The 15,796-nt window shown below is 38.3% G+C and overlaps 1 protein-coding gene across 7 annotated transcripts; it reads right to left on the bottom strand.

Annotated features, from left to right (window-relative positions):
• Positions 1 to 3,589: 3,589 nt before the first annotated feature.
• Positions 3,590 to 14,480, bottom strand: LOC137714853 (putative disease resistance protein RGA3). 7 transcript variants are annotated; one of them, XM_068453987.1, is made up of 14 exons: positions 14,262 to 14,480; positions 14,084 to 14,175; positions 13,519 to 13,705; positions 12,467 to 13,431; positions 8,291 to 11,243; positions 8,018 to 8,143; positions 7,888 to 7,929; positions 5,471 to 5,563; positions 5,226 to 5,371; positions 4,978 to 5,099; positions 4,501 to 4,705; positions 4,342 to 4,398; positions 4,187 to 4,262; positions 3,590 to 3,988 (listed from the first exon to the last, which is right to left on the bottom strand). In XM_068453987.1, the coding sequence occupies exons 3-6, from the start codon at positions 13,691 to 13,693 to the stop codon at positions 8,136 to 8,138; spliced, it is 4,101 nt and encodes a 1,366-aa protein (XP_068310088.1). In that variant the 5' UTR covers positions 13,694 to 13,705; positions 14,084 to 14,175; positions 14,262 to 14,480; the 3' UTR covers positions 3,590 to 3,988; positions 4,187 to 4,262; positions 4,342 to 4,398; positions 4,501 to 4,705; positions 4,978 to 5,099; positions 5,226 to 5,371; positions 5,471 to 5,563; positions 7,888 to 7,929; positions 8,018 to 8,135. The 7 variants fall into 7 exon arrangements, with proteins under 7 accessions (XP_068310088.1, XP_068310081.1, XP_068310085.1 ...); XM_068453980.1 differs by lacking the exon at positions 14,084 to 14,175 and having other exon boundaries at positions 14,262 to 14,378; XM_068453984.1 differs by lacking the exons at positions 14,084 to 14,175; positions 14,262 to 14,480 and adding an exon at positions 4,768 to 4,824 and having other exon boundaries at positions 4,501 to 4,612; positions 13,519 to 14,048.
• Positions 14,481 to 15,796: the final 1,316 nt, after the last annotated feature.

Raw genomic sequence — 15,796 nt, 5'->3', positions numbered from 1 at the left:
ACTTGCTTGAAGAAGTGCCCCAGTAAGCACTGGGTGCCTGTCTTTTGTTGCCAGCGTTTTGCTTTGGGCGTGCAAAGCTTATGCCAGGGCCTTTTCTTTTTATCTAACAGAAGCTAATTAGTTAGTTTTGTCAAGATTAATGGATATTTGACTTTTGTTTTAACTGCATTGTCGGTTTGAGAGTCGTTGATATGCTTTCTTGACATTTATCATCACTTCTTAACTCTTCTGTTTTGAATAATACTTGGCTATTCAAATGATGTGTATAAGTTCTTACTCAAAACTGTTAGTTATCAATTCATAGAACTTCGTGCTTATGATTAGAATCTTTCATATTATAAATCATTTTATAAATAGCATTTATGGAAAAAATCAATTAAAAAACTAAGATATTTTAGTCATCAAACTGTATAAAAACAAATGAACGTGATTAATAAAAGTATTATGAACTTTTTACGCATTTGTTATAATAGATTGACTAAACGACATTAGTTTTAATTCATTTCTTACAGAGATGATCTTTACAGGTAATTTATAATATGCACGGCTTTAATTAGAAACACAAACCTCTGTAATTCATATCCGAAGAGTTCTTGAGTAAAAGTCCATACTCACTAGTCAAATATTGTTCTCTGTTCTATGCACCCCACCCCCACTCTCCTCCTCCCTCCCTCCCTCCCTCCCTCCCTCACTCTCTAAACTCTAATTCCAGTTATTCAACCCTTTTCCCTCACATCCATTTCCGCCATTTCCCCTTGCATCCCCCGACACCTCCATGTTCAACCTCTCCATCACCTTCCCTTTATCCCTACCAAAAATCAAATCTTCGAGTTTTGGACTTGATTTGGGATGTAGATCTCTTCCCCACTGCCCTTGCTTTACCGGCATAATTTGGGCGTAGTGTTCTGCAACCTCCATCATAGTAAGTGTTTTACACATCCCCTTGGCTCTCCCCAACCCCTGTTGTGTCAACTTGATTCTCTTCTCATAGGTTTGGTGGTTGGGTGCACAGATTTAAATGATTTAGTCCGTTAAGACGCTCTGAGATCTAATTTTTGTTGTAGAATTTTTTTCTTTTTTGGGTAATTTTGTTGTGCTCAACTCCTTGCAGCTCCTCCTTCGTTTTGGTTCGTACATGGCTGTCACTCAGCTCGTTGCTGAACAAGATTCGGCAGCGGCAGGCTTCTTCTCCCTAATGCTGCTTCTCCCTAATGGAGATCGAGGTTTTTTTTTCGTCTGTCGTATGTTGTACTTTTAGGCCTTTATAAATGTTGGATTGGGGCTCCCACTGTCTTGGGCCGTTGTTAGGCTTTGTAATTTCTTTGTTTTAAGTTCAATGAATTTCAGCTTTTCGATTAAAAAAAAATAAAAATTTTAAAAAAGGCGCTGCAAACTGTGCCATCACTACCAACAGTAAGAATGGAAGGCCAATTTCAGCATACTTTGTTACAGTTTTCCCTGAAGTAGTCTCCAAATAAAACGCACCCACATTATCCGAAAGACGAAGAAGAAAACAAAACCATTCCATGGCTCGATATCATATACATCATCACCGCAATAACTCGGAATGTCTGTTCAAAGGAACCAATATTTCCGGATGAGGTTTGCGTGATGATTTTGACCAAGTTAAACATTACAGAACATTCTTTATCAACCCAAGCAACAGAATTATTATATGAGCTTTCAGCACCGATCATTTGTAGAATTCAAAGTCAGTGTCGGGCTTCTTCACGTTGGTTTGGTAACCCTTCTCAAGGTCCTTTGGGAGCATGACATGCCGGTTCTTCCGAACTGCATGCATTCCTGCTTCTTGACATATAGCTGAAATCTGTACAAACCGAACAAGTTACAACAGTTACTAGAGACTCAATTTTTTGTAATGAAAAAAAGGATAAAAGATCTGTGACCACCAAAAAGCTTCAATATCTTTACACTTGGACACAGAATACTACAGGTGAAGTCAAATATGAGAACTCGTATTCAAATTCATGGCCATTCATATTGAGGTCTCATTAAAAGGCCAAATCCAATCCCATCTGAGGATGTTAGTACGCAATGCTGGCATTATTTACAGATCCATTCCCTATAAAACATGTATATTCTTAATGCCATAATTCTTCTAAACAAGCAAGTATATGTCTAACACCTTGACTGTTAAAAAGAACATGCATATTCTCTCCCAAAAGAAATTAATGTCTCACCTCAGCAGCACTGATTTTGTCTGGCCGAGAGACATAATCTTCCAAGTCTACCTCATCACTCAAGTTCATTTAGCAGTGCAAACCTGCAGGACAAGCAGGTATGTTACACTATATTGTTTGCAATAGCTTGCCAAAAATCCACAAGAGTAAGACATCAGGATTGCAAGAGAAAATATAGAAGAAAAGGTATATAGAAAGCTGATGGCAAGTTTCATAAATATCATAAGACGTAGGGTAGACAGGACTAAATGGGATAATCTCATATAGACATTGGGTGCAGGTGTGTTTTGAGGTGTCCAACTCCTGTGCAGTCGACAACTAAGCTATAAATGCTCTCCTTACAAACATAAACAAAGCAAAAAGGTCCTACACTTCACAGCATCTTTGTAGTAATCAAGGCTCTTTGTTTGCACTTCACAGCATCTTTGTAGTAATCAAGGACATGATCCGTAAATTAGGTAGTGTAGGACGTTTTTGCTTTGTTTATGTTTGTAAGAAGAGCATTTATAGCATGGAAATAAGGAGGGAATAAATAACAGTGAGTCATCATTTCCAAAAGAAAAAAAAATTGCATTTGCATATACCCCCTGACCACATTTACAATCGTGAATAAGGAGAAAGCCATGTATACAACCGAATATTATTTCAGGGTATTTTAAATTAAACATGTAATGTCACGTAACAAGCTATAACACATAGCATTTATGATAGGTTTAGAATACTGTTACTTTGATATTTTGGTTGACATATATATGTTTAATGGGTTTTATGTTTCATGAGTAAGTGTTGAGAGTATGAACCCCACATCAGTAAAAAGAAAAAATGATCATTACATGTGCTTATACGTAATTAAAACCTCATCATATTACCAATTAATTTATAGTGAAACATCAACTTTTTTATAAAATTGCATATACGGAACTGTAAGCCAGACGTACGGAGCGGATCCCATCTTTGCCCTATGTTTTTCTTTTTCTTTCGGTCTAATAGTCGGACAAATATACAAATCTCAGATTTAGTTTGTACACAAAATAATGTCACAATGCCCATTCCTTCACATTTGAACGGGTTTACTTTTTTATTTTCTTTTATGAAATTTATTTATTTCAAGATACATCATTTGGATGAGTTTACTTTCTTTTATGGCCCTTTGACAATTTAAAGGTCACACTTTTCCATCTGCTGCAAGAACTTACACAGACAACTTAGAAGTATTAGATGCCATAAAAAAGTAAATAATCTTACATGGCATCCACCCCAAGTAAGCCTATGGTGGCTCCGTCCCTGCCAAGGTGTTGTCAAGGCCAGTAGTAAGTCTTTTAGTGCACACTGCAAAGGCTCAAAACGTGCATTTTTTTAATACACAAACATATATTTAAAAAAATATATATTTAAAGAGGGCTAGAACCCAGTCGAAGCTGGGGGGCTAGGCCCTCACGCCCAAATTATATTACTTGAGAAAACATACAATGGGTGGGACAAAGTCTGTAAACCCCGACAATCAAAGGTAAAATCACATACAACCACTCTAAGCAAAACTCCATGAAATTTCAACCTTTAAGAAATCATCTTCAATAATTTCATGATCATGAGACTCCTCACCAACATTTTGTAACCCTTCACCAACGTTTTGTAGATGGGAGGACCGGCTTTGAATGAATTTAATTCATAAACTACTGCTTGACAAAAGGCTTCTGCAGGCTCCCAAGTAAAATCGCTCCTCCGGCGAATCTCCAAAGAAGTCAAAGTTTGCATATGCATTTTGAAAGTCTTCTTCAGCTGTGTACCTGAAATTGGAGTTTTAAGAGATGAAGTGAACATGTTTCTCATTTGATTGCCCTAAAAATTTGACATACATGACTAGCAAGGATTACACAGAAAGCATGCTCACGAACTTTCTATCAAATTAGAAGAATAATCTGAGATACCAAGAAGGTGGGAAATATGGAAGCACTCTTTTTGTTCATATAGTAAAAGTAAGTTACCTGATTTTGGTTACGATACACTTCATTCCAGCAACTTTGGCCGCTGCAAGGCCCATGCCGATGTCCTCCACCACAGCTGTAGAAAAAGGAAAGATGTTATATTTTATCCTAGACAGTTGGGGTATAGAATGCACGTGTTTGTAGGAGTAGGTAACTTCTTGTTGGCAGCTTGAATTTTCTGCTTAAAATAACAGAGACTACTTCCTCCATATCTGCAATAAACAGTTTATCATAAACACAACTAATTGTCAAGGATAAAAATGTTAATCCTTTTATAATTGCATAAAAAAGTGGCTCAAAGGAGATAGTGTTACCTTCACAGCCCGAAGAACTTTTGAGTAAAATATTAAGGTACTGAGACAATGATGAGTAACACCATAATGAAGAGTGACCCAAAGTATCCAATATGGAGCTGCACTGAGCAAACTTTGTTTCGCAATACAAATTACTCTTACAACACCGTTATCATCAATGGCATAATCACTAATAAGTTCATGGTGAATATGAAATGGAGAAAACCTGAAGAAGGGAAAACATACGTGCTTAGATTGTTCAATGTAAAAGAAAGGAGAAAAGCGCACCGTATATACTGGAGCTGATTTTACAGACTCTCATCCTCAATAAAGCGTCCAGAATTTCTTTCATTCATTAAAGACAGTACTAAGTCCGTAAGACATTGTACTACGTCCAAGTTTAGTAGTTTCTCTGGTTTTTACTATAATTACATTTCAAAATGAGCATGAGTCTTTTGGAGAGTAAATGAAGAGAGAGAGTTACGATTAGGGTAGTACAATCGTTTTTCAGTTTCAAATCTCAAGCTCGCCCTCTATTCAACAGTTGGCTGCTCCTTCCACTCTCCTTTCACGACAATGCAGGGCACAAAGGACACTAGGAAGTCCAAGCTTCTAAAGATCTACACAACACAAAAAATCAACTAAATTCAAATCTCAGTGCAAACTCATAAGGATGCATTTCGATTTAGCGACAAGTATCAAACAAGAATATTGATCCAGTTGTAATCGACAAGCTAAAAGATTACCAGTTTGTATCCAAATTCAGATTTGATGATAAGGAAACATGATTGAGGTTGAAAAATGATATTGATCCATGCATGGGATTATCATGATTGAGGTTGAAAATTGATATTGACCCATGCATGAGTTATGATCGGAATCCCAATTCTGCCTGTACAAAGATAACACCGAAAAACTTAAGAAAAACATAAAGAACAGATTTCAACTTTTCAACTAATAGTAAAAAACTTGTAACTGAAGATTCATTTACCTAATTTCTGCAATAGTGTGGGTACACTCTGTTCATCAAGTTATTCGAGGATTATCAATGACACAGAGACAAAAGTCAACTGAATTCAAGTCCCTATGCATACAATTTAAATATCTGTTAAAAAATTCCAAGTAATCATAAAAGTCTCGCTCCAAAATCTTCACAAGAATAACAACTTTTTTGCATATTATATGAACATGGTTTTAGCATATAACAAGTCTTGGAAAAAAATTTGCCCACTTTCCTCATTATGCAAGAATCAAAGGAATAAGGAAAGTGCTACAATTTTCATCGGGATGAAAAGTCATTAGTCCATAATTTTAATCTCATTCGAACATACCAACAATAATATCACTCCCAATTCTGCCTGATCAAATATAAAAAAAAAAAAAAAAAAAAAAAAAACCTTAGGAAATATATAGTACAGAACAAATTTTAACTTTTCAACTGATAGTACACAGAGCTTGAAAATATCATCTAGCATTGCAGCTGAGGATTCTTTTATCTAATCTCTGCGATAATGCAGGTATTTTACAATGTAATTACTGTTCATACGATTAAAAAATCAGTTTAGATTTCAATAACAACGTCATGAGAAATGAAGGTTGAGCGAGAAAATTAATATCTTGTGCATCAATACCTTTACTCAGTTTGCACCCATTGAGCATCCTGAAAAACGCCACTGCAGGCCAAAAGAAATATAGATGCCACTAGAAAACACACAATATATATAGTAAGTCATAAGTCAACAGTACAATACATTGATCAATTAGAAGAGAATAGGAGGTGTGGGTTTGAAACTTTGAAAAGCTTACATGACTTGATTTCAATGTGAAAGTTCGAGCCATTTGGAGTTGTTTGAACATGAAACTGGAATACAAATAATCTTGTGGCCTTGCACACCGTGAAATTTGGTTTTTCCAATACGCATGTGCTGTAGTTTGGTAAGGTGCTGCCTGCTTTCCATCCAACTACTGTCTGATGCAGTCAACTGATTTAAAAGAAGTGGGAGAAGAATAAATAACTTTTGTTATGATAGTTTAAATTTGTATGGAGTAGTTGAGACGAATAAAAGAAGAAAATAGATAAACATGTAACATGATCTCTGTAATTTTAAGAATTTTAAAACGTACTTTTGATTTTTGGAATGTGAGAAATCTTGGGCCAATATGTGCCGCTGTCCCTGCTACATCTTTGCTTTAGAAGGGGACATCCATAAATTTTCAGGCCTCGTAATTTGGTGAGGCGTTGCATAGCTTGGACACTAGGTAAATTCTTCAGATTCTTGCAATCGTCAATCCATAGCTGTGTAAGGGATGCAAGGCTACCCAACCATTCTGGCAAAGTCTCCACTCTGACAGATGAATCAATCCTCAACAATGTTAGAGAAGTGAGGTGTTGCATTTGTTGAGGCAAAGACTTGAGCTTAGGGCAACCATACAAGGATAAGCTTGTAAGGCGCATTAATGATCCAACTTGAAAATCAGGGAAGGAATTGAGCTCCTCCCAGAACCCACCGATTCTCAATCCCTCCAACCGCAAGAGCTGTTGTAACCCCGTCGGCAGATATTTTAGCTTCACCATTTTATAATGCCTAATTTAAGGAGAGAATTGAGGTTGTCTAAACTTGGAAGAATCTCTAAATTAGGGAAACCTTCTATTGCCAGCCTCTCAAGAGAGAGTGGAAACTGCAGCCTGCTCACCCAACTTTCCAGTCCTTCACAATTGCGAATCGTCAGTTCTCGAAGGGAGGTGAAGGTCTGCAAATCTGAAAAAGATTGTAGACTAATGCTGTTACTTTGGACACCAAACCATGCTACCTTTGGGCATCTACATATAAGCAATTCCTTAAGAGAGGAAAAACAATGTGAATGATAATGAGAACTAGTCTGGCCATGTAGAAAGTGATCGATTGATGGTTGAACACCCAAGTCCGCTTCGATTTCAATGTATTTCTCGACAAAGTTATGAGCCAATTCAGAAGTTACATACTAGCATGCAATGGATGAAAGAAGGACCTGTTTGCATCAGCACCTGGGCTCTGTTTGCACCTACTGCATTACATCGTTCCAGTTGAGTAAGAGTGTCATGAAAATGCCAAAGGATATTGATCCAGTGTAATTAAAGGGATGAGTGCTTCCCAGTTTGTCTAAATTAGAAATGTTCGGTCAAGACTTTCTGCCAGACTCCCAATTCTGCCTGATCAAATATAACAAAAAAAAAAACTTCAGAAATATATAGTACAGAACAAATTTTAACTTTTCAACTGATAGTACACAGAGCTTGAAAATATCATCTAGCATTGCAACCGAAGATTCTTTTATCTAATCTCTGCGATAATGCAGGTATTTTACAATGTAATTACTGTTCATACGATTAAAAAATCAGTTTAGATTTGGTATGTTGTGCATCAGTACCTGTACTTAATTTGCACCTATTGAGCATCCTGAAAAATGCCACTGGAAAACACAACATATATAGTAAGTGAAAAGTCAAGAGTAGAATGCATTTAGAAGAGAAGAGGAGGTGCGGATTAGAAAAGCTTACATGGATTAATTTCAATGTGGAAGTTGGAGCCATTCGGACAAGTGCCGCCTTGCAGACCATGAAATTTGGTTTTTCAAATACAAATTTGTGGAGGTTGAAGCCTTCGATTGTATGAAGGTCAAATAACTGATTTAAAAGAAGAGGGAGAAGGATAAATAACTTTCGTTATACTAGTTTGAAGTTTTATGTAGTAGTTGACACGAATAAAAGACGAATAGAGATAAGCATGTAACATGAACTCTGTAATATGATTTTAAGAATTTTAGAACTTACTTGTGATTTCTGGGATGTGAGAAATCTTGGGCCAATCTCTGCCGCTGTCCCTACCGCATCTTTGCTTTAGAAGGGGATGACATTCTGTAATCCACAGGGTTCGTAATTTGGTGAAGCGTTGCATAGCTTGGACACTGGGCAAATTCATCAGATTCTTGCACCCTCCAATATGCAGATATGTAAGGGATTCAAGGCTACCCAACCATTCTGGCAAAGTCTCCACTCCGTCAAAGTCATATACAGTCAATGATGTTAGAGAAGTGAGGTGTTGAATTTGTTGAGGCAGAGACTTGAGCCTAGGCCAACCATACAAGTATAACCTTGTCAGTTGCATTAATGATCCAACTTGAAAATCAGGGAAGGAATCGAGCTCCTCCGAGAACCCACCGATGCTCAATCCCTCCAACCGCGAGAGCTGTTGTAACCCCGTCGGCAGATATTTTAGCTTTCGCCAATTTCTAATCCCCAAATAACGAAGAGATGTGAGGTTGTCCAAACTTGGAAGAATCTCTAAATTAGGGAAACCTTCTATTTCCAGCCACTCAAGAGAGAGTGGAAACTGCAGCCCGCTCACCCGACTTTCCAATCCTTCACAATTGCGAATCCTCAGTTCTCGAAGGGAGGTGAAGGTGCGCAAATCTGAAAAGGATTGTAGACTAGTGCTGTTACTTTGGACACCAAACCATGCCACCTTTGGGCATTTCTCTATCCACAATACCTTAATAGAGGGAGGAAGAGCAGGTAGACTTGATAATTCTTTGCAATATCTGATTCTCAACTTCTGAAGAGAGGACAAGCCACCTTTAATTTCAATTGATGTCAGATTATTGCAAGTACATATAATCAATTCCATGAGAGAGGCCCATACACTCAGTGGGCCTGATGCTCCATCAGATTTATCAATATACAAACGGCGAAGACGTGCAAGGGTGTAAAATGGAAACGATGTTACACCATCGCAACCTTGTAATTGCAATTTCTGGAGAGAGGTGCAGTACTCTAACCCACTCGCTAGGCTTGGCGATCGTCCACAATACTCGATCACTAATTCCCGTAGAGATGCCATGCCATGTGTAATTGGAATCAACTCTAGACTAGGACACCACCGAATACTCAAGTTCTCAAGGAGAGGAGGTATGTCTAGCCCATCCGCCAAATGCCTTAACGTTTTACAATTCCAAATTTCCAATTTCGCAAGAGAGACGCAAGAACCAAATACATCTGAGGCAATATAAGTTAAATCATCGCAACCACTTATCACCAAAGATGAGAGATTATTGTTGTTCTTCAATATCCCTTTTGGAAAACAAGTAAGCTCCTTAATACCTCCTATTCTGAGGGAAGTGAGAGTTGTTAATCCACTGCTTATTTTTTCTATTGGCGTTCCACTATCACTAGAAATTATCACCAACTTTTGAAGAGAAGGAAAATGACTCGGAACAATTCTCAATTTGGAACAGTCTATGATATCCAACTTCTCGAGGCAAGGAAAAACCTCAACTTTTTGTGTTGACATCATTGGTGCTTCCATCCATTCAATTAGATTGTTGCACTTCACAATATATAACACTTTTAGTGCAGGAAATAGAGTAATTTTCTCCTTACTTGTCATGGCTACATTGTGGACAAGATCATAACCGTAGAACCCAGCTCCAACACATTTCAAGTTATCCATTCCCCTAATCTCAAGCTCCATAAGTTTGGGTAGATGACCGAGCGGTGGGACTCCTTCACATTTGTCGCATCCAAGTAATTGAATCTTCTTCAAGTTGTTGAGCAGTATCATCCACGATGGAAACTTATCGCCCATGAAGTTTTCAATATGTAAGCTCTCCAACTCAGGATGCGGTCGGAAGCCTTCCAATACATCCCTCTCCTCATTGTTGTTGGTTCTTAACCTATCTTCTGTCCATTTGAAGCTTAAATGACATATTTCCTTCTTATCCTCTAACGTAGCCTTCTTTGCTTCTTCTCCATTCTTTACGTGCTCCAGGTTACAAATGATTAATTCACCTTTCAAATGTTTCAAGCCAGCCAACTCTTCAATTTGACGACCAATTTCATTACCCACCGAAAAGTAAGGTAATGTTCGAAGGCATGTTAGCCGACTTATCCCCTGGGGGAATTTTGTACTCATATCAAAATAAATATGCCTTAGGTTGATCAAGTTTTGCAGCTCCTTTGGAAACTCCACAAGGGCACAATTTGTTGCTCTTAAAGTCTGCAGGTTATAGAGCTTGCCTGCAGATTTGGGGAGTTCTTTGAATCTTGTTTTACAAATGTTAAGATACCTCAAGTGTTTCAACCTTCCAATTGAAACTGGAAATTCTTCAATCTTAGCGTTACTTAAATTTAAGACACGTAAAGCTTTGAACCGTGGAAGAATGTTACTAGGAACTTCACCATCGTCGAAAAACACTGACCGCAGTTTCTTAGCACTTCTTTCTGGAATTTTATCTAGCATAGAAGTAGAAACCCGAGCAACATGTCGAATCTCATTTGTATTATCTATGCCACATAAGTCTCCCGTCAAGCTTTCTGATTTGGATACACGTTCTGCAAGGTCATGCACAAGATCGTGCATTTGGCATTTGCTAACAATGTCATCATCACTCATTATAGCACCTTGAAATAAGGAGCTATGCAATAGTATATTAAAATATTCATCGCCTATGTCCTCCATATCTTTACTTTCGCCAGGCGAAGGATGGAGTAATCCTTGAGCCATCCAAAGTTGAATCAAGTTATCTTTTTGAATTATAGAATCTTTCTTGAACACTGAGCAATATGAAAAACATTGCTTCAATGATGGTGATTCTAAATTGTCAAAACTCAACTTCAACACTGGCATAATTATATCTTCTTCTTTTGATAGGTTGTGCCATATTCTACTGTTTTTAAACGATGACCATTCTTCAATACTTTTTCTAGTGTGCAAAATGCCTCCCAAAACCTGTTAGATTGGATTAGTGAGTTTAAAAGGTGTCCTCAAACAATGTAGAAAATAGCTAGGGACTCACATGAATAAGAAGTTTTTGCTTGCTTAATTTTTAATCCCCTTGCCTAAAAGGACAAAATCTAAGCCGTAAGCAAAACAATATTAGTTTCCATTATTTTTGGTGTTTGACGAAATTTCCAAAATACCCATTAAGTAGTTAAAAACACATTTTATTCTTGATCTGCTGCGGTAATGAATTAATTTAATCTAGTTTTTGTTCGTTCAAATGAATAAGTTGCTAATGCTGATTTTTGAATAAGAAATGCTTGGGATATCACATTTTTGTATATCATCTAATGTATAAGTGATGTGTATATATCATTTCCGTTATTATTCTGGTGAAGTTTTTACACCCTATAAAAAACAAATCTACGCAAATTGTACTTTCAAAATTTGAACTCAATTCAATCATTTTGTAAATAATGATTCTCCTCCACAGACGGCTCGTGCTGTTTTGTTTTCGGACTATGTTGACCTAGCTACCACTTTTCAAATTAATGTGTATCTTGGCATCCAGGTTTATCTCACTTTCTTGTTTTTTTTCCCAACTTTGTGGTATTGCTCAACTTATTTTGCAGGTTTAGACCTTTAGGTTTGGTTTTAGAGGGGTTAGGTTTCATGTCCCCTCCTCCCCCCTCTTTCTTTGTATCTTTCTTACTTTCGTTTCTAGAAGGGTAAGGTTTATGTCCCTCCCCTTCTTTTTCATGTATTGTTGTTATTTCTGTTTTATGAGGGGTAAGGTTTATATTCTTTTGGTTTAACTTCTTTTTTCGTTATCAATAAAACTTCCCTCGTATCGTCGAGGTTTCCAAGAAAAGAAAAAAAATCATTTTGCAAATAATATAGCTAAAATTCGAAGAGATCGGATCAGTTTGTTTGCTACCAAATATCAAGCAAATGGGAGATCTTTTAGTCATCTATTTGTTTTGGTACTAGGTCAAATATCCATGATATCAAATGGCTAAAACCTATGATTTGAAATGAAATTTTGTAATGATGATTTTTCAACGATGATGACGAGTTGTATGGACAAAATACGGATGTCACAAGGCCTTGTCCTATTTTATAAGGTGGTGCACCCCATGGGTTGAACGCAAATACTCTCCTAATTTATAAATGAAAACATGTAAAAATATAGGTGTAAATTCCATGTTATAATACATTATAATATTACGTACCTTTGCCACCAATGGAACACCACCGCAATTTTTAGCAATCTCTCTTCCAATTGTTTGGAATTCAAGAGTTATATGAGCACTGCTATTGGAGAAAGCTCGATCTTTCATTATGGACCAACATTCATCCACTGAAAGTTTTTCCAGATCATGTCGTGGAAGTAATTTTTCAGAGATTGATGCAACTTTTCCACTGCGAGTAGTCACAACAATTTTAGATCCTGCAGCAGAATAAAGCTTTGACAAACATTCCATCAAATTCTCCCATTTTCTGAAATCTTCGTTCCAAACGTCATCAAGTACGAGCAAGTATCTTTTATCTTTCAACTCTTCATTAAGGAACTTAAGCAGAGCATTCCGGTTATCTTTCGAAGAAGGGGCGTTTGCCGGTTTAAGCTGCTCTAACATCTGAAGTAGAATTAAATTGACATCAAAAGGATCTGATACACAAACCCATATTCTCGTTTCGAAAAACTTGTGTACAGAATCCTCATTGTAAATTGACTTGGCCAACGTTGTCTTGCCCAGGCCTCCCATTCCCACGATGGCCATAACAGAAAGATTTTCTTGATTGTATTTGGCGTCGGTCAGGGTTGTAACTATTTTTGACACAACACCTGCCCTTCCAACAGTTATTTCATCTCTGCCAATGAATGCGTCGGTTTGTCTGTCCCATCTATTTCCTCGAGGGGTTGCATCTTTGTTCTTGGAAACTAGTCCAAGAAGAGGTGCTTTCCTCTCGAGATCCACCAAGGATGCATTGATCTTCTGAATTTTATGCGCCATTTGAAGACGAAATGCAAGTGGATTGGAGAGTGAAATGAAATCAAGAACCTTTTTCTTGATATGGTTTTGGATTTCGACTTTACGCCGAGCAACTTCGTACTCGAATTCATCCAAGACATCCTCGGCATCCTCAGCTACGTCTTTGAGTTTCTTCACCCAGTCCTCTATTGACTTTGGCCGACCTGTTAGAGAATGAAAAGAAGTTAAATACCTTGTAAATGTATCACGCGTGTGTGAGATTATAAGAGAATTCAGAAATATATTACTACCTTGTGGGTTGTCGGCAACATCAACCAAGAAACGTTCAATGTCGGTGAATGACTCTTTCAGCTTTCCGAGTTGAGCTTTGAAACCCCATACAAGACTGAATTCTTGAGCAGGAAGTGAAAGCACCTTGTTCAGTATTCCCTCCGCGGCAAAAGTAAGCACAGCTTCAGCCGCCATTCCTTCAATTCCCTGCAACTCAGCCAATCAGAGTTTTTAGTTTCCCTCTTCTTCGATACAATACAATTGCAATGGAGGAAGATATGACGGACAACAATGTCGGTAGGTTTAACTTTTCATAACGTGAATAAGGTGGGGCATCCAATAATTCAGGGGTAGATTCCTATCAGATAAAAAGCTAATTGAGGATAAATTTACTTTAGAGGTGGCTCACGCTCAACGGCCCGAAGGCCCAGTTCTACACGGACACAAGGGCCTGGTCCGTTTCTAGCCGGGGAACAAGGCCGGAGCCTTCCTAGCTCCGGTTGAGGGCAATATCAAACCTTAAGGTACGATCTATGCATTAAAATAACAAGTGAGACGAGGGGAAGAGTTTCATTCCTAACTCACGTCGTGGGACGGCCGGAACTGGCCGGAAACCTGCTCGAAGGGCACGGGGCTCGCCGGAAATTGAAAACTGTTTGCCCGAGCTGTTTTCGTGCCTAACCTTCACCAAAACCATTTTTCCACTTAAAAACAAGAAGTCTAGACTACGAGGGGAGGAGATCGGAGGGTGATTTCGACTTACCTTCGTCGGAAAAGCTTGTACAGTGACTGCGACGGTGTCGGGAACGAGAGAGGGAGAGTTGGGTGCTTGGTCGAGGTCGAGGGTCGTCGTCACTGCCAACTAGTGGTGAAGATGGTGTGTGTGTAGATCGGGGAGAAGGAGAGAGTGCGAGGGAGATGTGGGTGAGTTCGGGGGAGAGTGAGAGCTGAAGGAGAGGGAGGGAGATTTGACTCCGGGAGGGGCTAGAGAAGAGAGAAGGAGAGGGAGGGGTGTGGTCCTGCCACGTGGCAAGCATATAGAGGAGGAGAAATGGAGAAAATCTCTAAGAGAACTTCTGGAAACCTTCCTAAGTTATTCACTATTTAATACACCTAATGAACAACAATTGTCTTTTGCATTTCTACCGTTGCAGTTGAATAGCTTTGGCAATAAATAATAAAATATTATTATTTTTAAATAATACAAAATAATTTTATTTGTAACATCAGATAAGATTTTTAATTAGTCTCGTTATATCATTTTCTATTTGTAATAAAAAAATTATTTTCATTATATTTATTTTTTCTTTTCACAAGGTGCAGCACACCACTCCAAAACCATTTTTTTTTTTCCTTCTTCTTTTCACATGGTGCCAACGCTCTATAATTTTTCTTCTTCTTTTCACATCCAAAAGCAACCAAACCCCTAATCGGTCTCAATTTTTGTTTCCCCAGAAATGCAGATGGAGAGAAAGAGGATGACAACAAATCAAAACCCCCTCCAATTCGACATCTCCCACTCCGATTCCTTGTGGGTTTTTTCCTACTTCCCTCACAACTCCGTTGATCGATCTGCTCTCGGAGAAAAATCAGCCGTCATCGCCATGTTTCTGTTCTACTGGTTCTACGGTGTCCTCGCCTTCCTCGGGTTGTGGCAGGAGGCCAAGATTCTATTTCTGGGCCTCAACAATTCCGGCAAGACGACCCTCCTCCACATGCTAAAGGACAAGGTTTAACTCTCTTTCTCTCCCTCCTCAAATTGAATAGTACTCGGAAGAGTTCGAGAAATGCAGAGGAGATGATGGCTGACGTCGCCCAGACGTCAGCCTTGCGTCACATGCCCTTCGGGCTCTCGGGCTGGCAACTCTTGTCAGGCCTTTCCCTCGGGCCCGCTCTGGCTCCATCGCCAGCACACGCTGGACCAAGTTGTTCGGTCTTCTGGCACTATTTGAGAGCCAATCCATTGGGCTATTACCCACGATAGAACTGCTCTTAAGGGAATCCGGATTGGGTGAGGATAAGGGGATTAAAATGTAATTTCATATATTATTAGGGAAAATGTGAAATTACATTAAAATTTGGGGGTGGGGTTTCACATTTTTGCGTTGTTTATGTTTGTAAGGAGAGGATTTATAACATGGAAATAAGGAGGGAATAAATAACAGTGAGTCATCATTTTCAAAAGAAAAAGGCTGTATTTGCATATACCCCTTCGACTCTATTTACAATCATGAATAAAGAGAAAGACTTGTACATAACCGAATATTATTTCAAGGTAATATAAATTAAACATGTATT

This window comes from Pyrus communis, chromosome 14 (genome assembly GCF_963583255.1).
Source record: "Pyrus communis chromosome 14, drPyrComm1.1, whole genome shotgun sequence".
Taxonomy (NCBI): Eukaryota; Viridiplantae; Streptophyta; class Magnoliopsida; order Rosales; family Rosaceae; genus Pyrus; species Pyrus communis.
This window is presented reverse-complemented; position numbering and strand designations above follow the sequence as displayed.